The 26,592-nt window shown below is 35.0% G+C and overlaps 1 protein-coding gene across 3 annotated transcripts in view; it reads right to left on the reverse strand.

Annotated features, from left to right (window-relative positions):
• LOC146004761 (vascular endothelial growth factor receptor 1-like) overlaps window positions 1-26,592 on the reverse strand; it is a 161,976-nt gene that overhangs the window by 36,821 nt on the left and 98,563 nt on the right. For 2 of the 3 annotated variants that reach the window (XM_083143760.1, XM_083143742.1), the window contains exons 5-14: window positions 22,617-22,764; window positions 15,929-16,077; window positions 14,147-14,336; window positions 12,328-12,630; window positions 9,604-9,764; window positions 9,183-9,324; window positions 6,638-6,790; window positions 5,893-6,048; window positions 3,344-3,471; window positions 1,439-1,604 (exon numbers count right to left, since the gene is read on the reverse strand). In XM_083143760.1, coding sequence (XP_082999886.1) covers window positions 1,439-1,604; window positions 3,344-3,471; window positions 5,893-6,048; window positions 6,638-6,790; window positions 9,183-9,324; window positions 9,604-9,764; window positions 12,328-12,630; window positions 14,147-14,336; window positions 15,929-16,077; window positions 22,617-22,764 — 1,696 coding nt within the window. Of the gene's footprint in view, window positions 1-1,438; window positions 1,605-3,343; window positions 3,472-5,892; window positions 6,049-6,637; window positions 6,791-9,182; window positions 9,325-9,603; window positions 9,765-12,327; window positions 12,631-14,146; window positions 14,337-15,928; window positions 16,078-22,616; window positions 22,765-23,627; window positions 23,770-26,592 lie in introns of all 3 variants that reach the window. The other variant, XM_083143751.1, reaches the window with a different exon arrangement.

Below are 26,592 nucleotides of genomic sequence, written 5' to 3' on the forward strand. Positions count from 1 at the left end.
TATGATGGCCAAAAGACATGTTTTCATCAAAATGTATGCCTAGAAATTTTATTGTTGTGGTTTTTTGTATGATTTTTGAGTCTATTTCAAGTGTTGGGCAATCTTTGTTTTTCTCTTGTGTAGTGTGGAAGGCCAAGTTGCTAGTTTTTGTTGGATTTAGTATTAGTCTGTTTTCCTTGCACCATTCATTTAATTTTTTAAAGTGTTATCAGAATTTTGCTGAAGAGAGTTCATTTTATGATCTGAAATACTTAGGGAGGTGTCATCTGCGTAGAGTAGTGTAGTTGATGCAAATACAGCAGATGGGAGATCTTTATATATAGCAGAAACGACAGGGGACCTAGTACATGTTCTTGAGGCACACCAAGATTATTTGTATTGGTACGTATTTGATATGTGCTTGGTAATATTGCCATTTTGCTTTCTGTTCGTCATGTAAGATTTAAACCAATTTGCAAGAATTCCTCTAATCCCATATCTTTCTAGTTTTTTTTAAAGAGTATATCATGGTCTATGGTATCAAAAGCTTTACTTAAGTCACAGAAAATTGCTGTGTTCAGCAGTTTCCTTTCCATGTGGAGAAGTATATTTTCTGTGAATTCAAGACGCGCTGTAGTTGTACTTTTGTCTCTTAAAAAACATATTGAGTTGGTGTTATAATTTGGCATGTGCTACAAAAATTCCTTAGTCATTTCTCAACTGCATGCTTGATTATTTTAGAAAACACTGACAGCACTGCAATTGGCCTGTAGTTTTTTACGTCATTTTTTTCACCGTTATTATAATTTGGTGTTATTTTGGCTGTTTTTAGTTCTTCTGGAAAAATTTCAGTCGAAAAGGATTGTTTAATAATATGTACAAGGAGTTTTAGTCTTTGCAAATGGCATGCTTTTATAATGTGCTCTGTTATTTCATCAAGTCCTGCTGTCTTTTTGTTTTTTAGTTTCCCGATAATTTGTATAATTTCTGAGTCATCTGTTGTTCCATAAAAAATGTTTTTGGGTTCCAGTTGATTGCCAGTGATGATCATTTGTTTTGGGGGATGAGGTTTTGTGTGTATAAGTTTCTAACACTTTCTATGAAGTGATTATTAAAAACATTTGAGATTTTTTGGGGGTTGCTAATGTTATTTTGTCTTAGCATGTTACACAATCCTTCACTGCTTTCCAATTAATATAGGGAATTTACAGTCCAACTTTCATGTAGGTATGTCTTTTAGGATTTTTTTTTTTTTTTTTCAATTGGGGAGAGAAAGAGTGAATGGTTACATCAATTCTCTTACATACCATTTTAGTGTTTTATATTATAAAATAATATATTTCTATATGAGATGGGACAGATTAATTGGTACTCTATCAAGCATATTGATTTATCAGTTTCTCAGTAAATTCTGCTAATTAAGACAAATAAATAATAATCAAAGGAAAAAAGTTCTTACCATTGACTGACAGAGAAACATATTTTGAAACCTTCCCTCCTCGATTCTCTACAATGCACTTGTATATTCCTGTATCACTTGCTTTAGTATATTTTATGATCAATGTTTGATTTCCATCAAGAAGTTCTACTCGTGTGCCATTAGAAATATCAAACACTTTGTCATCCTGCAAGTAAAATATATGCTTAGAGAAACACTTAATTCTTCCTTTTTCACAAATGCCTCTGAATAATTTTTAACAAATGACAATAACTTACTCAACTAACTAAAATGGTTTCTCAAAATATTTATACACTGTAGGATTACTTTACTTTTTCATACTTATAGCTTGCTACACAGTGAAAATATCTAGTTGTAGATATTGTAGAGGCTATGAAAATTAAGAGAACAACAAACCACAGCAGTAGTAAACAGACAGTTTAAAAGTATGAACATGTTACATGTTTATCAAAAATTGAAAATAACTTTAAGGGAAAATCAAAGCAGACTAAATACTCCTCAGACAATTTTCACACCTTGAAAGTAACTACCATAATAATAATAACTGAAAAGCTCCATGTATAATATTAAATAAATGTTCGCTCTAACTTATTGATAAACTTCACAGTTTACTTTCTTCAGTAATTATTATTGAAACATGAAATATAATGCTAGTCAAAACACATTGTTGTCTTCTAGTAATTATATTTCATTGTGTCAATAGTACATGGGAAGGACACAAAGAATGTAGATTATTTAAGGAAAATATACATTTAGCCAGTACAGTGCAGTATTTGAATTGTTATTGATTGTTTTAATATGACTGTGGCTACATGGGCAATCTCCGAAGAGATAAATTTTTAATATCAAGAAATCTGAAGTTTAAGTTTTGAAAGGTTTTAATCTTTCACGTTGTGTTATACAGATGTAAAACTTGGTCACACATGAAAAGAAGACAAAATCTATAGAATAAAAGATGTACTGAAAATTTCATTGGAGTCATTGATTTAAAATACTGTATGCAGTAGAGTACTGCAATGAGAGTTTTTCGCTCGAGCGGCAAATAATTCGGATGGGCAACGGTAGATGTCATACAGAATTGATAGTTCTTCCGCTCGAGCAAAATACACTGGAACTCTCGAACCCTATTAGTAGACGTATTTCCATAATTTGTCTATGGTATTGGACCCTCAAATATGGATCATGAAGTAAAAGATGAAGTGAAATTGAAAATTAAGTGAACATAGTCATCATATCCATGTTAAAATGCAGTTTTGTGAATCTTACTGAGATACATGAAAATGAAATAGATGATTATGGGCTGAAACTGGCTTAGGCTGACATTTTATGTTTCTACAATTATTGTCACATTGAAATGGTGTTTGATTGAATGTCAACTGCATTTTATTATTTCGCAGAATATTATTATTATCCTTTTCGGTAAGTGAACAATGATGTTCACGTACTTCTTCTACTGTAATACGATATTTGCAATTGCTTAGGCAGGTCTGTCAGCATGTGTATCCATTTTGCATTTCAGTCAGTAGATATTGCATACTTTCATATGTGCTGTATTGAGCCTTACATAATAATATACAGAATTATTATTTAGAATTGTAATTGCATAGAGTGGCTTCCTTCCATGTATGGGTTTTAGGTTGACAGTGTTGCTTACTAGGCTCTGAAAAACGGGACATTGCCAATCATTCCACTACGAGTGTGTTACGATCAAGCGTAGCACGCTCGAGTGTGGGATATTCAAACGAGTTTGAGCGAGCGAAAGTGGTCCGATGCAGTAATCATGAATGAATATTTTATAGACAAAAAAATAAATGATACTTTTATACAGAGCATTTTATTTGTAGAAATTTCAACAAATGTTTTTCAAAATTTACTGGTATAAATATAAATGTTGCAAGTACTTACTTTGTACCAAATTATAGATGGTGATGGAACTCCATGTGCATAACATGTCCATTTTAACTGATATTCCAGTTCAACAAATAATTCACTGTTATTCAAGTTGCTTTTCAGAAACTTAGGAGCTTCAATGGCTGCAAGATATAATTTTTTTTAAAAAATACAGATGTCTGTTCATAAAATTTACAAGTACATAAAAAAAATTGAATGTTTGAAGACTGATCTGATGCAACTTTGAACCAATACCAATGCTAGTACTTTTCAAATTTTTCAAGCGTAGCTTACACTGTAGATATACACTATGATTCAATTTAGTTGATTTTCAAAAATATTAAAGAACTACATCAGAATATTAAAAAGAGCAGTTATTTAATCACAAAAACAATTTTTTCACACACTACTTGAGCAAAATAAATGAAAACTTTCATTTTCAAAATTTCCAGGATAATTAGGCTCATGAAAATATCAGGGTGTAAGGAGGGGACCTTGGAAGGCACCAAAATGGCAGCTTCTCTCTCACATAGTACATCCTGGTAAACTGCATTTGTGCAGACCAACAAATAAGGCTTCAGTATCTGGACCCACAACCAGGATAATCATCTGTGTGGTTGCACATTGCCCTGTGTTTTGTCTTTCTTACATGTGCTGAGTGGTCCTTTACAGCCTCAGCTTTTGACCTGGGTGTGGAGATTTTAGTACTCAGAAAGGCATGTTAATTTTAGTTGTGGCAGAAAGCTTGATCCTGTACAATGTGATGCAAATAAATAACTTAAGTGCTGACACACTCACAAATTTCAATTTCAATCAATCAATCGAAGAATATGTTCCATGGCATTCTGAAATACCCATTCTCTGGAAAAATATCAGCTGAAATCGATGAACATTTTCCAGCTAATGCTTTCAGATAGCAATACACCAGCATCAGCTCGGCAGTAATGCCTTTGTAGCATAACTACACTCAAGTGCCAAAAGTCATGGGATACCTACCGAATATCATATGGGACTTCCTTTAGCCTGGCGAAGTGCAGAAACTTGGCATGTCATGGACTCTAACAGTCAACAGATGTTCCCTGAAGATATATTCAGCCATGAAGTTTTAATAGCTGTCCACAATTGAGTGGTTCTTGGATGTGCAGGATATTTTGCATGAATGGATCTTTCAAAAATATTCCAAATGAGTTCCACAGGGTTCATGTCTGGTGATGTAGGTGACCAAATCATTCATTGGAATTGTCCAAAATGCTCCTCAAACCAATCATGAACAATTGTGGCCCAGTGGCATGGCTCATTGTCATCCTGGAAAATTCCATCGTTGATACAGTACATGAAGTCCATGAAGGGCTGCAAATGATCACCAAGCAGCTGAATATGGTGATTCCCAGTGAATGGCTGGTTCAATTTGACCAGAAGACCCAAACCATGCCATGTAAACAAAGGCCAACACCATTATGGAGCCACCACCAGCTTGCACAGTGCCTTGTTGACAACTTGGGTCCATGGCCTCATGGGATCTGCATCATACCCGAACACTACCATCAGCTCGTACCAACTGGAATCATGATTCATCTGACCAACCTACATTATTCCAGTCATCTAGGGTAAGATCAATGTGTCCACAAGCCCAAGGAGGTGCTGCTTCTAATATCATGCTGTTAGTAAAGGCACTCTAGTCAGTCTTCTGCTGCCATATCCCATCAACGTCAAATTTTGCTGAACTGACCTCACAGACACATCTCCCGTATGCCCCTCATTGACTGTTGATGTGATTTCATGCAGTATCGCTTGCCTGTTAGCATATACAATTCTGCTCATCGGTCATTAAACAGATGTGGTCAGCCACTGCACTATCCATGGTGGAAGGTAATGTCTGCAATGAGGTACTCTCGGTACATCCTTGACACTGTGGATCAAGGAATGTTGAATACCCGAACAACTTCAGAAATAGAATGTCTTATGCACCTAGCTCCAACTGTCACTCCACATTCAAACTTTGATATTTCTTGCCGTGTAGCCAGAATCACATTAGAAGGTATATCACAAGACTCGCAAAAGAATGAACTGCAAGCATTGATAACACTCTGCATATTTATACACCTCTTATGCAATGCTAGCGACAAGTGAATATTTGCATACTGCTATCCCTTCACTTTTGCCACTTGAGTGTATGTCTTTACACTCACATTCTAGTAACAAATAAATTAGGTAATGCACTAACAATGCCTGATTAGGTCATCTTTGGCTTGCCTTGTAAAAGTCACTGTAAAAGCAGCACAAACCATAAATACCATTAACTTTCAACATTGTCTCAGTGTCATTACAAGGGATGGAACATCAGTGACATTGGGAGAGTTATGAATTCCAAGAAGTGTGTCAGCATGTAGCATTGGAAGTTCCTTTTTTTTTAATTTGCATATTCCCACATAACTAGGTCAATTTTGCAATATCACCATATGTATACAGAAGCAATGCCCTTCCTTATACCTTGAACAAAGATTAGTGGCATGCTGGAGTCTTCAGCAGACTAGAAATGAAAATTACAACATAAATTTTCTTACCTCTGACAACAATGTTTATACTCTTATTGTAAAAATCTTCAATAATGTTGTCCCTTGCTCCACACAGGTATTGTCCAGAATACTTTTGTGATATATTTTTTATGAACAGTCTGTTCTCGTATGAAAATTTTGTGCGTGTTTTCATAATGCTCAGTGCTGAAATGGAAAACACACATTAATTTCTTAAAATATACTAATAAGAAGGGAAAACACTTTCTAATAACTTTCTAATATGATACAAAATTGTCAAAGAATTAGTTTCTCTACACAAGTCACAATTTTCAGAAGCAGATTCATTATGTTAACTTGGAAACCATTAGAGATTGAAGTTTGCTTCCTAACATGTTCTTGCTTAAAAATAATACATATTCATGCCTCGTGTCACCCACCGTAGTGGGCAGCCAAGCATGGAGGGCGTTTCCAATTCTCTTACCTTGATTTTACCTTTTAAACATTGGTAGGTTTTAGTGATGTAATTCCAAGTCATTTTCAGCCTGCTCCTGAGGAAGCTAACAGGTGGTTGGTGAAAAATTTGAGAGAAAAGCTCATTAGATATTTGTCTGGTTTTTTTTATTTTGATGTGATGATGTTCTTGCTTGTTACATAAAAGCAACATGGAGGAAAATTACTAATACACAAATAATGTGAGCTATAATTGGATTTTTCCACAAACACATATCTGTTCAGAAATAATATATTTTTTTTATTGTGTTTGCAATTGAATTTAGGCAGAATTCTAACTTACGTGGTTGGGATCTGGCTATGAGTTTGAGGCCAGGCATTTTGAACCAATTCAGCTGATCTGTGTAATTGTAGAAGGAGGCACGACAAATCAATGACACATTGTCTCCTTCAACAGGATCAGAAATACCACTTATTCCAAATCCATTATCAATATCTGCAAACAAACAAAAAAGAAAAAAATCATATAATCTCAAGAATATATTTAACATTTAACAGATGACTTGTGGTGTACATATGTGTACTACACCGTGTAAGCAGCTCAGGACAGCTAGTAAACATATGAACCAGTACCACATGACAGCAAATAATATGTTGCTTCTCCAAAGCTACAGTACAGTTCAGTCTTTCTTTTTATTAAAATACGTACAAAGGTAGAAGAATAGCATTCTCAAATTACAATGCAATACACATTTTGTATGTTAGTCAAGAACTGTTCGTATATTTGAATCAATAAGAATTTTAAAATGTATGTTTTTTTTAAATCATAGAATGAAAACTATTTGTTGTAGAGAGTTGAGATTTCTTTTATTTTGGATGGAATGACTAGGGTTTTCACAGGAAATAAAAATGTTGGTATTCCATCCGCAAACCCCACAACAAATCAAGGTGAATACAAAAAGTCAAAATATCCCACAGCTGTGTACCTACATTTGTGCTAAGTGTAGTTGCAAATGGTCCCATAGTTTATCATTTTTAAAAAATAATCAAAATGTATTATGAACTAGCAATACCAACTATTCCCAAGTAGGCTATCAGTTCCTGAAATGCCCTACGTAACCTGGATACTTAAATTTACATACATAAATAGCCATACTTCAACAAATTATTACTTTTTTTTCCCACCACAATTATATTCTTTTCAAAACTTTCGTCCACCCCTGTTTGATCCTTATTTAGTACTTTGCAAGGAAGATTGTTTTGAGACTGTAGGACATAAATGTACCCATATAGGGTACCTACAATCAAACAATATGTACCAAAGACTGCTAAACTAGACTAATTATTAGGACCAATCTTAGATAATATATATTTTTTTTTAAAGAGCTATTGAAGAATTATCAACCCAACTTTGCACAGTTGTAGGACCGCAACAACACTATATTTTAGAATTTCTTATTCACTTCAGTTTACTGTGGAGCCAAACGGGGCCCTACAACTAGGAATTTTTGTGTAAAATTTAAATTTCCTCTTCTTCTTGTGTTTGGAGCATCTGACTACCATGCAAGAGACCCATGTTCGATCCGTGGTGGAGGAGAACCGGGATTTTTTTCCACCTGTTTATGCTGCTCCAGCACCCACCCAGTGTCCTAAAAGTGGATACCTGAAGGAAACTCTGAGGGGGGGGGGAGGGTTAAAGATGGCCAGGGGCATGGTGCTGATCACATCACCCCCACCTTCGGTCCTGATCAAGAAAGTGTCAGGCCCTAACTCCATACCCCCTATACGCCTTTATGTCATGGTGCAAAGCACATGGGAGCACTTTACTTTACTCTTGTTTAGAAGAAAGGGGATACCAAAATTTCCCTTCCCACAATAGAGTGGTTTTCTTTCATCACTGGACATTTGAAATGTACATGCTTGAAAACTTCCCACCCAGAAAAAATCCATTCCCCACCACAATTATATTATTTTCAAAAGTTTCATCCACCTCTGTTTGATCCTTATTTAGTACTTTGCGAGGAAGATTGTTTTGAGACTGTAAGACATAGTCTGCTACAGGTTAAGTCTCTTCTTACAAACAACTAATATTGCATTCAATTAATTCACTCTAATATAAGAGTTGAAACTTATTCAGTGTGTTACCGAGAGCCAAGGAGGGAATGACATTAAGGCAGATAGAAAATCAATAGGTCTGGTTGAATCAGAGAAGTAGCGACTCTAGCAGTGATAGATCAATCGATCTCATACTATTATTGTTTTCCAATTGCTTTCACATTCTTCTCATTCACTGGCTGTGTGACCAGGCAGTCTGAAAGGAAGAGTTCCTCCAGACTTCTTGAGCGCTTGACTGGTTTCAGGTAGAGACTGCCACTGAAAGGAAAGTGGAAGATTTCTCTCTCTACTTCCCCACCCCTTTCCCTTCATATTATTTTTATTATGGCAAGTAAATACAATTATTGTAAGGTAAAGTTTATTTCTGTAGGTTGTTATATACCGTCAAGCCACATGAAAAGGGGATATGCAGTAGGCTCCCATGCAGTAACAATCTCTGTCATTTGTGGAGGTGATTTGATCAGCATCTCACTCCAGTTGCTTTTACTTCCTCTCATAGGGTTGCCCCCAAGTACCTATCTGTTACAGGCTGAGTGAACTCCAGAGGTGTTTCATGCTGGGACATTGCAGGGAAAATTCCCACCTGAAATCACCCACTCTGGGAATCAAACTTGGGCCTCCCATGTAGCAACCAGACACCCGACCGACTGGACCACCATGACCCTATATGATTATTTAATAAATTGCATTGTTGATAGATGTAAATGTGAATTTTCTTTTTTGTATAATTCTAAATTACAGAGCATTAAAAGTTAAACGAAAGGTGTCCCTACCAGCAACAAGAAACTGGACAGTTTCATTTTCACAACCAAGTTTGTTGCAGGCCATACAAGACAAGAATCCAGTGTGGGTGGCTTCTATTTCCAGGACACTCTTTATCTGGTACTTGTATACAGTCTCCTTGTACCAGTCCTCCTGCAAGAAATAAATATTTACACATGAACAACCAGTTACATGAAGTGCAAATCTAACCTTAAATGTTGGAAAAGGAATCTTACTACACTGCATGTAATAAGATATTCTAGAACAAGAACATGCCTAATGAGGGATTTGGGAGTTCAACTCTTGAAATGTTCACAAACAAGAAATGGAAAGAAACTTGTATAAATAAAGTAAATAATTATTATTCAAAATAAATCTTACTAGGAATACATATTTGATTTCTATTTTGAATCCACAGAATGAAATAGTTACCTGTATAGACTGAAAATCTCCTTCGCAATCAGGGTACTTCATACATTTCTTAAACTCCCACTGAATTGTTGGAATTGGATATCCTATGGCTTCACATTCCACTTTGTGCTTTCTCTTATAGTAGTAATATTCATCACTAAGGATCCGTACTGATGGAGTATCTAAAAATACATAAATGAATATGCACTGTAATAGTAATAGTAATGTCTACAAATTCCCATAAAAAGGATAGGAATCCTTTCTGACTTCACATTACATGCTTGAAGCAGCAAAGGATCTTGAAATGATACTTGAGAGGGGGTGATTTTTAGATGTGAATTTCCTGCTGGGAATCTATATAAATCTACATTTACCTTGTTTGTACTTGTATTATTAGCTCTTCCTTCTTAACTTACAGCTAGCAGCAGTCTTTTCAACACCACAAAAGATCCAATGTTGCCAGGAGCTGCTGTTTTCTCATTCCTGTTTTTTAGACCTAGATTCAGCCTCAAGGAATATAAACAGAAGTGACTAATGTAAGAACAGTTCTTGCATTAGTCACATAGTTAACTCAAAATCTTTGTAACACCCTCTAACAAAATTTCACTGAATCAGTACATTCAGCATGATAACTAGGTGGATCTAGGTCAGAATTTTGTTCTGGGAGGGGCAAACAATATGCTGTAAGCATATAAGATGTAAAACTGGAAACATAATGTGCAGATTTTTTGACATTAAAAACAGTCATATATATGAGGGGCGTATTATAAAGAATTACACTTTATTGTATTCGATACATACAGACACATAGATACATTTAATCGGCTATATGCACTTTCTCAACATAGTCCCCCTGGAGCTGTAGACACTTACGCCAGCGGTGTGGAAGTCGTTCGAGACCATTTTGAAACCAGTTCTTTGGAGTTGTGTGCATCCATCGCTGGACAGCCTCATGGAGCTCCTCACAATTGTTGAAATGCTTACCATGCAGGAGCTTCTTCATGGCGCCAAACAAGTGAAAATCGGATGGTGCCAAATCGGGAGAGTATGCTGGATGTGGTAACATCTTGAAACCCAGTCGGTCAATAGCAGCTGTTGTTTCACGACTGGTGTGCGGCCGGGCATTGTCATGTTGGAGAAGCACACCTTTGCCCCATTTGCCTTGCCTCTTCTTTTGAATTGCACGACGCAACCGTGTCAGTGTTGCCACGTAGACTGCACTGTTAACGGTGGTTCCCCTCGGTAGCCAATCAATGAGGATGATGCCATCACTATCCCAAAACACAGTGGCCATTTGTTTCCCAGCCGTGGGCGCTGTTTTGAATTTCTTGGGTGGGGGCAGGGGGCTTCCCTTATGTTTCCACTGCATGGATTGGGATTTGGTTTCTGGTTCATGGTAATGCAGCCACATTTCATCACCTGTCACAAGCTTCCCCATGAAATCAGCTGGATTCTGGTCGTAAAGTTCCAAAAGCTCCCTGGAAATGTCTACGTGTTGTTGTTTGTGGCATGCGTTAAGACATTTTGGTACCCACCGAGCTGACACTTTACCCATTTTCAAGTCACTGTGCACAATGCGTTGCAGGGTTCGTCTGCTTAATCCTGTAATCCTCTCCAGTTCCGTAAACGTCACACGCCTCTTCTCCATTATGACATTTTCCACACGCGCGATGTTTGCGTCTGTTTTCACACTCACATGTCGCCCTGGACTCTTTCCCTTCTCCGTCGACGTTTGACCATTTTTCCAGCCAGTTACCCAAATATACACCGTTTTCCGTGACACTGCATACTCGCCACACACAGCCACTAACTGTCTATGGATATGTGCCGTTGTTTCCCCTTCCTTCCACAAAAACCAACTCGTCCATCATTGACCACGTTCATCTTGTTCCATGTTGTCCGCAACAGCACTCGTGACGTTGAGCTTCGACGGCTGCACAGGCCACAGACTACGCACCGTCACACGGTGCTGCCACCTGGCGGTAGACAAGGTACCTATGCGCCCATCCTGCGCAGTGCTTGGAATTACGCCATTTCATTTTGCATTAAAACAATAAAGTGTAATTCTTTATGATATGCCCCTCGTAATATTCACATCAAGATAGTTACAAGGATTCGTTTTATGTACAGTTTCTGGTCAGATAAACTAATCAGGACTGGACCTTCAAAGTGGAATCCAAACTGCTGTACAATGCACCTCCACCAGGAATTGAACCCACAACCCTTTGATTATAAGGTGACAACTTCAGTAGATTTTTGTGAAATGGAAGTAGTTGTATGTTATGTGTTTTAACAATGATTACAGAAAGGTATAAGTTTGAGAATTCATTTCGTCAGGCAAAATTGTCACAAATATGGAAAATATTTGTGATATCAATTAATGTTATTGACTTGTAACCAACAAGTACCAGATTTAATTTCCAGTGTTGACTTACTTTGGCGTCTAGTAAATCTAGTCCTAATTAATGTAGTTGTGCTAAACTTAATTTTATTCTTTTACTATCTGGAAAGGGGTTGCTCTTCCAGTCAATACTTTTGCTATCAATACTTTTTATAATAGATCTTAGGAGAGACACATGTCCCTGTGTCCCTATTGCTTAACCAGTCAATGACTACGGAGTCTTTCCATATCAAATCAACTAATTGCAAAACTTCTTTGAGCCTCAATGTCATACACACAAAAATTTTCTTCCTAAGTAGATCCATGTATCAATTACACAAAAACATTACTATATTTGCAACTACCTTCAACTTCAAGAGTAAGATTCAACTCTTTCTCCTCGATTTTGTTGACAGCTTTCAGCTTGTACTGTCCAGCATCCTTCATCTGAATGTTGTTAATAATCAAGATGGTCTGTTTTGCTTCCACCTTCACATCGTACTTTTTCGAGTTGGTTATTTCGTATCCTTCCGGATCAAACCATACCAGCTGAGGAGCAGGGTGGGCATTCACCAAAACAACCCACCTGACGTAGTCCTTTCCATGCTTCACCTGGATCTTATATGCTTCACCTTCGACTGTGAAGTTTATGTAGGAAGTGTTTGTGTCTGAAAAGAAGAAAGGGTAAGCCTTTAATAAGATTTTTAGTTTGAATTATTATTTTAAGTCCACTTTGTGCACAAATAAGCTAATCGGAATTGGACCTACAGTTTAAAGTGGGATTCAAAACACTGTGCCATGTACTTCCACCATGTATCAGCCTTTCATAAAAATATTATTTTATGTTGTAACTAGCTATTAAAAAAGCAACAAAGTGCAGCATTAGTAATATTACTTACAGTAATATGTAGCTTTTGTAATTAGAAAACAACCAAAGATGACAAAATTAATAAATAGAGTGTATTGTATTTACCAGTGTGTATATAATGTTTAACTAGTCACTGAGACTTCCACCATGAAAATCTGTCATGCAAAAAGTAAGAAATTATTTTCATTTAATGCAACATTGTAAAAACCTGTCCTAATGGCCACGTTTATTTTTTAGCAGTATTTCGTAAATATGATAGAAACAAACTGCATATGAAGTCAATGGTTGATATTGTGGCCATACTTAGATTTTGTTTTAGACATTTAGAATGAAGTCATGTTACAAGTTTATAATTGTATTTAAAAAGTTTGAGCATTTATCTTTTTTGTTGTATAAAATGAGCATCAATTATTACATGCATTGTAGAAAGGATTTTCAGGATGAAATTTATAAATAAAAATACAATAAAATGCAGTTAATATTACTATAGATAGACAACTGCTTGTGATAACTAAAAACATTTCAATTACTAAAGTCATTGTTAAACTACATATTTTAAGGAAACATAACTTACATCAGTCTGCACTAAAGATACTTTTAGATCTCTTTTTAGTTATAATTTTCCCAATTTGTTGTTTAAGTCCACTTTATGCACAGACGGGTTAATTGAGACTGGGACTATGGTTTCAAGTGGGTTCTGAACCACTATGTGACTCCACTGGGTATCTAACCCAGGACTCTGATTACAAGGCAAAGATGTTACACTACACCAGTGGGAAGGTGCAATTTTCAAAACTACACAGACTGTCATTCCATTTCAAAGCTGAGCATTCAACTGATTTACTATAGCCATTCCATGTATATAAATCACCAGTCTGCAACTTAGTAAGGCTGTTTTATATAGTCTTCATGATGGAAAGATTTTACTTTGATGTTTATAATAAATATTGGTCATTCCGAGTGTGTAAATGGAAATTCAAGTAAATTATTAAGCTTAACAAACTGAAAAATCCATTCACATGAAGTATATAAAAATATCACGATTTTTTTTTTATGTATAGAAAAATACTTCCAAGTTCTGCCTTGATTAAGGCTATACATGCATTTAAAAATGGGCCAACATTAATCACTGCACTTCAATCTCTACAAATGAAGATGAAATTACATCAAATACTTTGAAATATTTCCACTTAAAATACATGTTATCTTGCATAATATTTGACTTAAAGTTGCAAACTATGCATACATGTTCCATTCCTTTAGTAAGGTACACTAACCTAGCAATGTAGCCTTGCAAGTATTCTACAATTACGTACCATGTACTTCCACAAACACTTTCCTTATGTTCTTGTTCTTAAGAGCATCTTCGACAGTGCAGTTGTAATAACCTCTGTCACTCATTGTAGCATTGGGAATAATCAAATGTCTTGATCCATGCTTATATTCAACACCACGAGTTACCGAAGTCCGTGAGGTGGAATTTCCTATTTCATATTCTGATTGTGCCTGAAAATATATTCACATGGTTAAAATAAATGTCTATACACGTTCAGATTTTTTTATAGCAAGTTCTACTCCAGACGTATCTTTAAGTTCAAGAGTTCTGAAAATGTTCTGAGCCATTGAAAGCCCACACCTTCATCTTCAAGAACTGGAGTATGTTAAGGACCTCATTGACATGCATTTTCTGAACCAGGTGATGAGCTTTAACTAGATCATTCCTTGCTGACAAAAGTCTAGACTAGATTAGATTTATTTGCGTTCCTTCGACAATTTTACAGTGGCCTTCACATCACAGATGGTATGAAACATGCAATTTTTATTAAGAGAGAAAACTCTGTCTACTGCTCTTCATTCCCTGAAGATATTAGATAATGAAAGTTCTGAACATCTTCACAAGTCATCTAGTCGATATCCTCCCAAAAATCATCATTTGTCACCAGGAAAACTTCAATTGTTATCGATTTGATTTATTTTACTTACTTCACTTTCCTGCCACTTTTGGCTAATTGTGAAAATGGGGATGAGTGATGACATGAGGAATGGACACTCACAAATACCCAGGCCGGGATTTGAACCCGGGACCCCTGGCATTGTAGCATGATGTGCTAACAACTCTACCACAGGGTCTGGCTGAAGGCTTCAAGCTTCAGGATGTACATGTTTGTTGTTCGCAACATTCAGACTATATTCCCAATGTCTGCACAATTAATTACAAGTATAAAATTAAATATGGTTGTGCAAGATCCTGAAAAGTTGTTACTGGGATTGGGAAAAAATTTCCTGTCCTAATCCTGACTTCAGGAAGTGATTCTCCAACTTTTGTGAATTCTTAACAGTTGGGAAATGCCGAATGATTGTGTTAAAATATGGAAAATATGGTCAACTATCAATGTTTTCTGCACTGTAAGTAACAGTTTGAAATATCTTGAAATAACAGTTCTTATTCTGGAAATGCAAGAACTTTTCCTTGAAGATGGTATAGTATGTAAGATTCAATATTTTCACAGTGTTAGAAAATTCTGAACATTTCCTGTTCCATAAATTTCCCGACATTCAGAAAAAAGTGATTTTTTTCCATCCCAAACATCGGGATTTAAAAAATTTCCCATCCCAACCAAAAATTCTAACACATAAGGTATAGAAGCATTTGGCTGTTACGAAGAAAACTCATTCAACCACTCCACTGCTTAAACACATCAGCTACAACAATCATAAAATGAAAACAGTATATATTGTATAGGATTCACATACTGATCGACACTAAAATACAAGCCATAATTCACTTTCAGCATGACTAAGCATCGATGGTTCAAGCACACCATATTTGTATATTGTCATTACAACTAAAACTCAACAGTTGCAGACATCTCACAGTTGAACTAGTCGGGCAGTGTAAAACAGTATCAACGAAAATCTCACCAAGCCAGGATGGAACTATACTGTTGACAGGGATCAGGGAAGTGGTTAAAAAATTAATACAACAACAAATGAGACTCATGTATACTGTTTCAGGTATATCATCTCACCACAAAACATGAATTGGGCAAGAAATTACAACATCCTTACATGATAAGAATTCACATATTGTAACTTACTCTTCCTTTATTAGGAATATGCCAATTAAGGTCAAACATCACTCCAGGTAAAGTAGTAACTTCACAAGTAAGAGTGATATTTCCTCCAACCACAACATTCCTTGCTTGGCTGTCATTGATAGAAGGCTCATTAATGCTGTCAGTGTGTGCTGAAATACGGAATCAAATTGAGAATAGCTACGTATACAGACACATAATCTAACATTATATAAAATGTTAAATAAAAGATGAAAACTCTACGAATGTCTACAGTATATTGTAACTTATGAATTGGAGTGCATGCACATATACATATAAACTTGGTAAAACAATTTTATCAGTAATATATATATCTATAGAGCAGTCAGGGAAAATATGTAGAGATCATACATGAATAAGAGAACTATGTTGTTATTTGTTGTGTTTGTGACTGAATTTAGTTCGAACTCCTGTACAAACTTATCAGGGGACATCAAACTTTTTTTGTTTGTTTGTGTGTGGGGGGGGGGGGTGCTCATTCTGGACACATTGCAAGAGAATTATGATGTTAGACAAAATGGCAAATTTCCTTTAACCCTCCGTAACCCACGCGGCGGCACTGAGTGCTGTCTTTTTTTTAATTTTGAATTATTTTCCTTACCAGCGCAATAATTGTCGGGAAAGCACTAGGTAACTTATCTTCACTAATCCCCTGAAAACATAGAGGTGTTGGCAATTTTTTTCTGTCTTTCTTTCATTTACTTACAAGCCTCTGAAGTGACCGGCCCCCCTTTGGTGGCACTCAGTACCACATGCAGGAACGTTTCATATCTTAAATCACAGCATGCCAGCCATGAATTTTGGGGAAATAAGAAGAATAAAACCATGATACGTTGTTTGGAATGCAACTTACTTGTATGAAGAAACCACTGCGGTACCGATACAAAATGTCGGAGTTGTCAAAATGATGATATTGAAAAGTGACAACATTCGGTTTCTTATATTTGAGTCAGTGTGTCTTTTCTTACGTATACCTCGTAAGAGTATGAGTAACAAATTGAGATTTGAACATTTTAAAATATATTTTGTAAGTTTCTTTGAGGTATGTTTTCTATATTTGATTGCTTTTTCTGTGAGTCAGTAAGATTTTGACAAAGAGTTTTGGAACAAATAGTTCCTTTCTATGCCCATATAAGTTGTATGATTTCAATTCGATTTGAAAAATACGATGAAAATTTTTAAAAAATTACGTTGAAATATTTTGAAAAATTTGTTGAACATTTAAATTTTTAGTGCTCTCGTTATATGGCAAATTTTAATTACTTTTATAATAATATTTTGGTGCATTTGCTTCAAGATTCTAAGCTTGTAATTCTATGAGACACTTTCATTTTTTTTTTTACTTTTCTTTTATTAGCTGATAAAAATGTCCGAAAAGGACATGTTTGCGTTCATGTATATTTCGCCGGATTTCCAGCAAGTGCTAGTGTAATTCAACCTCCATTTGCATCAATAATTCACATAAATAACGTTTGATGAGGCAGCACTGAGTGCCGCGTGCGGGACATTTGTACTGCAATGAGGACACGGATGACGGAGGGTTAAGGGAAAGAGTGACAATTACGCACCATTTGTGCATTTATTTCAATATTGTCGGAATGGGCACTACTACTAAAAAAAACTTGACTACACAAAAGAGTATGAATTTCTCTCATGTTGATGTGGAAGCATTATTTTGTGATTATTAAGCTAGATATGTTGTTTGAAAAATATGATCAATAAGAATTTACAGATTCATATGTATTCCTTATGGGAACAACTTCAAGTTATGGCTATTCAAATGGGAGTTTCGACTTTTTCCTATGACTCAGACATAGTTCAACGTGTCCTTTTTCCGTCCATGTACTATTCTATATGTTAAAATATTTTGTTTTCAAACATTGTCATACTCAAATATGTCCACGTTAATTTTTCATATATGTGAGAGAGTCTGTGAAGTGACTTAATCTTTTTTGTGCAATCTTATTGTGTCTGTGTGACTTCTAAGAAGAGAAATAAAACTTCTTATGTTCAGTTAGGCATATTAATCATTATACATATGCAGTATCAGGTTTGATTAATGGCTTCAAATTTTTAACACTGTCATTGGATGCTTGATATTCCCGAGAGAATTAAAAAAATAATGGCCCCATTAGCGTAATGCATTTTTCCTTGCCTCCTATGGCCATGCTGGCAGTGTTGCCAAACCTGATGTGCATAAGAGAGCTAAATATCACCTTAAATAAAGCTAAAGTTGACTTTGAAGGAGCTAGATTAACGAAGGCTGCATAAAGTGCCTCCTGGGGTACTTTTAGTTGTTCAGAGGGGTGGGGGCACTGCTTACCTTTGACTTTAAAGTAATGACAATTTATTCTTAGTTTTCACTGTCTAGATCTCACTGCATCACTCATCAATAATCCACTAATGGTTGCATGAAATTGGAAATAAAGGAATCCCAGATAACAATGTTATGTCATCTTCACGTCAGCTACGGTGTTATAAAAATGCAGCTGAGGAGGCAAGAGGGGGGTGGGGCAATGCAGCCAATATAACAATATCACATCACATGCAAAATACATACTCATGGCAAAAGTTGGTTTTTGTGGGCTAGAGCCAGTGATGGCATCATAGTGGGGCACGGGGTGGGTGCTACAGTTCATAGCCAAGCATGTGCACGAAAGAGCCAGATCTGGCTCCAAAAGAGTGAAGCTGGTAACAGTGCTCAGCAGCTGTGGCAGAGAGAAGGACCTATGGGAAATTGTCCCTCTCCCCCTCAATTTGGCTACTTGTGACTGGACCAACAGATTAAAGAGGAATTCAAATAATTGTACAATGTGTCTCCACAAAGTACTAAATCTGGGATCCCTTGATTGCAAGGTGACAACATAAGCCACTATATTATTGAGGAGGCTAATAAACATACTTGATGGCATTACTGTGTAAAATAAGAGCATAATTGCTATTTTTCTCTTATCCCAATTGCTCCACACATAACATTTACTATTGTGTAGCACAGTCAAAGTATAATAAAATTACTAAATAAGTTAGTGAATGGAAGAGTAACAAACTTTAAGAATTAAACTAGATATGGTATCAGACAAAATAATTTCAATTCTGTAAAACATTAACAATATGGTTTCAGACAAAACAATTTCAATTTTCTAACACATTAGCAGACAACGACAATAGGCAGAACAAGTAAATATTTCAGAAATCACAAGCAATGTTCACTCTTCCATAATATGTTACAAAGATAAAAAATAAAGTATTAAGTTACAACTATCCATAAATCTTGAAAACTCCATTTCTTGAAGAAACTAAATATTGAAATTCTTAAATTATTATAGATATTACACTAACTGTACATATTAGTACTTTATAAAACACAATATGGGATATTAAAATAGATTGTTATTAAAACAAAGAATAACGCAATAGACAATTCTAACACATGAAGAAAAGCTTAGTGAAAGGACTTGACACTACTTCATGACAATAACTTAACCCCACCAATTCTAGAAGCTGTTAAACAGAAAATTATATGCACTATTGTATCTACTAGGCTATCCAAACTATAAACAAAAATTATAGGATAGCACAAAGCATAAATGTCACAATGTTTATTTATTTTTCTATTGGAAAAATTGATGATAATAACTGAAGGAATTTTAATAATGAAATTAAACAATTTCTTGTATTAAGTTTCAAATACCAAGTAAGACTCAACATAACTGAGATTGTGCTTTGAAAATGTTGCTCTACATGCAATAACAAATTGCATATATGTCAGGTTTTCTCATTAAACAAACATAATGAAACTGGAAATATAAATAAAAATGTTACATGCTAATATGTATTATACGTGTGCATTCACCAGTTCTGAATATAGGAGAGATGTGTAATCTATGGCTAGAAATTATGTGCACAGAGTTTCAAGTTTATTCATATTGATGTCAAAATTGGTGTTTTGGAAATGCATTTTTGACAAGTCATTTAATTTTCTGCAAATTAAATTTCATAATTTTCCATGCATATATGACAGAAAACCTGATTTTGAACTAATTATTATAAGATTCAACTTCTTCTACCATTATCACCCACCATCTCCTCTACTTTTACATAAGCCATAATATTTAATTGGGTAGTTAATGATGGGTTCTTAACTATATGTACTTTTTTTATTTTGTTTCAAGTCCACTTTATACATATAAAAGCTAATTGGGACTAGACTGGGTATTAAAACCGAGACCCTTGATTACAAGATGAAGAATAACTACTTATAAGACGTAAGCGAGTTACTAAAGATATATCCGCGAAACTTACTTGTAAATGTTCTATTAATTTCGGTGGTCTCTGCCACCATCCACATGGGAACTCGATTCAACCTAAGAGTAAAGCATTGAGTTCCCAAGTGGATGGTGGCAGAGGCCACCGAAATTAATAGAACATTTACAAGTAAGTTTTGTGGATATATCAACCGCGTTGTTTATTCCCCTCAACATGAATAACTACTTGTTTATTATTTGTTGTGAATCAGTTTTATATTGACATTCGTCTACGAAAATTAATGCATAATTACATAAATTGCAAAAATTAAAAATTAATAATGCATCTACAACTTACAAGATGACACAAAGATGAATTAAAATATATGTTATCATTATTATCTTAATCATAATATAATAATTACGGGCTTTAGTTTCATTAGCTGGAATAACAGTCTTTTTCATATTCTTTTAATCTTGCAGTTTTCTATTTATTTTGACAATAACTTATTTGGTAGCAGATTATTTTTTATGTTTTTACACCATCTTTTAACTTGCTAGTGCAATAATAAGTATCATTATTTGCAGATCTATTTTTTAAAAAATGTACTGCTGAATTAGTGTACCCTTAATTTTTAATTAATTGTCCTTATTTGAAACAATTCAACCCACTATGAATCTATTACACAACACTGTGCTACTAGTTACATCCCCTGATCTGCATTCTTAGAAAACATTATGAGGAAATATAAACTGTTTCAAATGAGTGCAAAACAACAGAATCGAGGCCTAGAGCATTATGCTGTTCGGGAAATGTACACATTTTTAAAAATCCATTCAAAGGTATGTTGAAAATAGTCAATATTTAATTTAATTCAGTTTTGTTAATTTTTTTTTAATTGGCAGTAAAAGGTCATGCAAATGTTACTTTAAAAATTGAAAGCTGTGGACCTGTTCTAAAATGCAGTCTCTAAATCAAAAATGTTCCTGCACCAGTGGTAACATTTACAGTTTCATTTTGTATATCAAATAGCGATAATGCTAACTTCTAAGAAAATTGAAATAAATTTGGAGGACTGAAGGAGACATAAAAAATATTAATCGTATTTGTGTTAGTAATTTGTTGTTTAAATACGCATGAGGGCTAAACTATTAGATCACTTGTTTACACTTATCCTAAAAATGTAACACAAATTACAATTATTTTTACTTCTAATACTTATTTTTAAGGAGAACATGAAAATTTCCCTCAAAGAAAATTCAATGTTCAATATCTGTATTCCTGTTTTTAAATTTAAATTTTATTAAATATTTAAGGGAGTTGTGTCAAGGAATTCAATCTAAACTAAATTCCAGGGTGCAACAGCCCTGAGAGTAACAGTCTGCTGGAAATTTCTACTGTTTTCAGTAGACAGAATCTACTGTTATCAACTGAACTCTACTGTCTCTCTCGGAAATCTACTGAAGCTCAATGGTTTCCTACTGAACTTCTACTGAACAAGTTCAGTAGGCCTACTGTACGTGTACAGTAGAAGAAATACAAGTGAAATCTCTTCAGTATTACATGTATTATTGTATACAGTGTATGTAACTTAAATTGTTGGTTGTAAATATAACTTTTCATTCCTCCTGATTTACAATTTGTTTTTATATCTATTTGAAAATCTAAAAACAGTAGATGTTTCAAAACACCTGTAGATCTACTGAAAACAGTACAGTAGAGAAACTAAAAGTAAATATAACTTTTTCAGTATTATATTTAATATGTATGTAGTGTTTTTAGCTTAAAATGGTGGCTGTAAGTATTACATTTCTTTCATCCTTATTAAGATTTTCTATTTATATCTGTTTGAAAATCTGAACACACTAGATGTTTCAAAACACCTATAGATCTACTGAAAACAGTAGACAAAATTTTCAGCAGGACAGTCAAATATTTAATCCTATTATCATTGATGTCTAATTTTCTAGATGAGTTAGTGGAATGAAATAATATAAATGAAAGAGATATCCTTTGGCCATGAAAATAGACTTTGTTATGAAAAGCTTCATGTTGCATGAGAAACTAATTTGTTATTCAATTCATTATTTCTATTATTCATTTTCTATTATGTGCAAATTGTCTAAATTCAAACACGATAGTTCAAAATGTTATACTAATAGTTCGGAAATTCAAAGACCTTATCTCTTAAGTTTAATCATGAGCATGAGAGAAGACAAAAGCAAAGAGCGAGTTTGAATGAATGCATAAACGTTATGATCTTATGATCAGAAGTATCGCTTCCACATTCCACCTGTTAGCAAAAAACCATTACCTGCAAACCAAAACAGAACAAACAAGGAACAGCGGCACCTATGGTGAGGTTCTACAGTGCACAGTCAAGTCATCACAGACATGCAGATTTCAGGACAGTCTAAGTACTTACGGAATGTCAAGTATAACTGAAATTCAAATTCTTTTGTGATACCGCCTTTGGCAGCTTTGCAAATGTAACCACCTGCATGTTCTCTTACTGTTGGAAAAAATATAGTAAAGCCTTTTTTCGAATCATACTTATATCTTTCTCCATCTATCTGTAATATATGGATAGCAAAATACACATAAGTTCACGATACAATTAGTATTAGAATGCACATTTTGTGATGTGAAGTAATATAGACACTAAGATTGATTTGTATGTTCTCAAATATATCATTGTAGATCACAAAAATATACATTAAATTTTTTGTATATTCTGGCATGGATTATGAACTTGTGACTTTTCAAATGTAGTGCTTCACTTCTTTCTTTCTTTTTGGTTTTACATTGCATCTCTACCTCCTGGGTTATCATGTTAATGAGGATGAATGATGAACTGATGAAAAAGATGATTCAACAAATATAATGATACATCCATGTCTTGACCAGATTTCAAACCTGGGAGCTCTCTCTGGCTTCGTAATGCATGATGCTGACCATTCCACCAAATATTGCATTTCTTATTTTTCACTATATTATTTTATTTGTATGGAAGTGAAACTGGTGCAAGCTTATTACACACGTTGAAAAATATTAACACCTTGTCAAATAAAGCAGAAAGGTTTTCACAAAAAAAACTCAAAAAGAGTAAACAGACCATAAAAATATGGCCTCAAATAATAATAATAATAATAAAGACATATATGTACATCTTAGTGTCTACATTACTTAACATTATTTATCTGTGTGTATGGATATGTGTGTGTATCTGTATATGTTATTTTACCAATGGACAGATAAGCCACAGAATTTGCAGAAAAGCATTGTTGTCAGCCTTTAAGACCAACTGTTACTCTTGCTCAGGTGAAGAAGCTCACTAATAGCACCAAATTCAAGAGCTTCCTGTTATGAGCCACGAAGCTGAAGCCAGCTTATAATAAATAAAAATAACAATGAATTAATTAATGACAATACGTACGCAACACTGTTAAAATCATATATTCACTGTGATCAAAGCCATTGTAAGAGGCTTTACACTCATAGGTTCCCCCATCATTGATATCTATAAATCTTAGAGAATACCCTTTCTTAGGATCATATGATGCGTAATCGGTAGGGACCTAGAAAAATTAAGCAAGAGTTGTCATACAATAGAATTACAAAAACTTAGAATAAATATATCCCTAGGCACACATTTAGGAGGTATACTTACTTATAATTTTTGGTTAATTGTTGTAAATGTGATATGCTTTTGTTTTGTTGAATATATCATAATTGAAGCTTCATATTTATTTGTTTGGAATAATTAATGGAACCTTCAGACTGTTTGGAATTTCCCCTTGCACATTCAGGAAAATCTAAATGTGGTCTGCATTCACTGTTGTTTTTCAAATTTATAATAGAATATATAAACCACATAAAATTATAAGATAATAAATTCTAAGCAACTTTATTTCTTTTCAGAATTTGAAATATCTATTCAACCTAAACACTGATATTAAGAAACAAAAAATCTAAGAACAAGAAGAAGGGTCTGCTTGCATGTGGCTGTTTCTTTATTCTTCCCATGTTCCGGAACCATTTCTGGCAGTAGCCTTATTCTCCCATGTTCTCTCTTTTTTTACGCACACGCACGCACGCACACACACGCACACACACGCACACGCACACGCACACACACACACACTCTCTCTCTCTCTCTCTCTCTCTCTCTGCTTCATCCGTCCACAATACCCTGTTCACAAAATTCGAGATAGTTCCCATGTGATGCAAAAACCATTGGCAAAACACCACACGTGGGCCAAAGTCCTGAAGTAAAAGGTTTTGGACCTTTTAGAGTTTGAAAGAGTACATCCCCTCTTCGGATAGGACGCCCCACACATTAACATGGGAGGTGTTGTGGGCACTGGCTATAGCGCGCATACTGGTGTCAGGACGATCCCTGACAGCATTTAACACAGCAACTTCACACATCTGCCATGTGCTTTTGTGTTTATTTTCACTTGTAGAATCAGCTCCTAAGTGTTGAAAACAAACTTTAGTAAATTTAGTATATATATGAATGTTCTGTTTGATTGCAACGCCACCTCTCGGAAATGTTCTGTTTGATTATAATGCCACCTCTCGGAAATGTTCTGTTTTGTAAACAAAGAGCAATCCTTGGACCACACAAGGAGTAAAGCACTCTGTGTTTACAAAATGCAATCAATAATGGCTTGTAACCACACATTTGCACACATTATTAGCATTTTACCAACTAGGGCGACGTTTACAAACAATGAAGTCAGTGGCAGCTTGTAATCACACATTTGCGATTATCTCGAAAATGGCTCATTTGCAGACCCATGTTTACTGAGACTTTCTTGCTTCTATTATCATGTACTTTCACTTTGGTCAGTTTGCACTATTACTTATGACACCTTGTGTATGTTTGTGTGTGTGTGTATATATATATATACAGTGCTCGAAAAATTTACCTCAAAGCTAGGCGCCAGTTCTGAAAATCAGGTGCCAGGAAACGACCTACTAGCAATTGTGCATACTACAGTATCTTTCAAAAGTCGTGCAATCCAAACTTTGAAAATCTATATCAGAAATCGTTAAGAGATATTTTCACGAGGTTTTCTGCACTAAACTAATCCTGTAGGCTATCTCTGGGTTCATAAATTTATGCTAGCATTTATCTACATAAAAGCAATTACATTATTTTAAAAAAAACATTGTTAATTTGCTGAAAACATCTGAGAACTGATTTTCAACAATAAATACCAACTTGAAAAATTTGAGGGGATCATTTGTTGGTGTTTGACTGGTTGTAAAACAGTTGCTTTGTGAGGTAGCCTACAGCAGAAGCAGGGCATTTTTATTGGAAAACCTCTTGCACATGAGTGTAAGAATGAGTAGTAAAATAATATTCAGCAACGCACACGCACTGCTCCAACGAATATGCCATGCTGAATCAATTAATAACACAGGCACAGTAGCGGCGAAACTGAGTGAAGAGAATTCAATGTAACCAGGAGCAGCCTGGATTCTCTCAAGAGTCCAATATCCGCACAAAATCTTGATTTACGATTTTTCACGTAAATGTATAGACACATGCTGCATGCGACTGTTGGCAATATTTCGACCTGCTAGTGTTGCCATATACAGAGGTATATCCAAAAAATGGCACTTTTCACTCAACCCATAAAATCGCCAGTCAAAAATTCATCAAATGTTGCACATGACCAATATTGGTTCGAAATTACATACTGACATGACATCAGTCATCAAATGTCTAATTATGACCCTTCGATAATTTCTTACATATTTTTCTTATTCAGAAGTTCATTTCTGGGTAAAATTGGATGCTGCTTTCCGTCAGTTATTAATTTATATAATTTTCTGTACAGAGTGAACTGATAATTTTAAGTATTGGTGTTTCATTTCTATTATATCTAATTGATATATAATAAATACTATATACAATAAATAAAAATTGTTGCAGCAAACCAGGTCAAATTTTATGAATATGTAATTGATGTCTGGTTTCTTCCTTCGGTGTAGTTAAACATTAAAGATTATTATTAAGAGATTAAATTGTGCTCAGATAGGTTCAGGCCCATAGCCAGAAGGGCTAACCCCCTCCCCCCTCCCCTGGCACTGCCTTCAGAACCCTTGACATTAGGTCATTAGTCAAAACTATTTTTTATATAATTTGTTTGCAGTGAAAAGTGAAAATGCAGACAGCAGTTAGTACATTCACTCATCTTGTTTATGAGCCGAAGTCTAGGTAGAAGATTCACTCTAGACTTTAGAAAGTTATTTTTTTAATGGAACTTCTTTATCTGTATCTTCGCTGCCCCTTCCACATCTGCATCAAAGGTCAACAGCTCCCAATTTTTGGAACCAAAGGGAAGTTTCATTGCTTTGGGCAGGGGTGGAATGTACTGTAGGCGCTA

The sequence above is a fragment of the Lepisma saccharinum genome, chromosome 1 (assembly GCF_977018435.1).
Source record: "Lepisma saccharinum chromosome 1, izLepSacc3.1, whole genome shotgun sequence".
NCBI classification, from domain to species: domain Eukaryota; kingdom Metazoa; phylum Arthropoda; class Insecta; order Zygentoma; family Lepismatidae; genus Lepisma; species Lepisma saccharinum.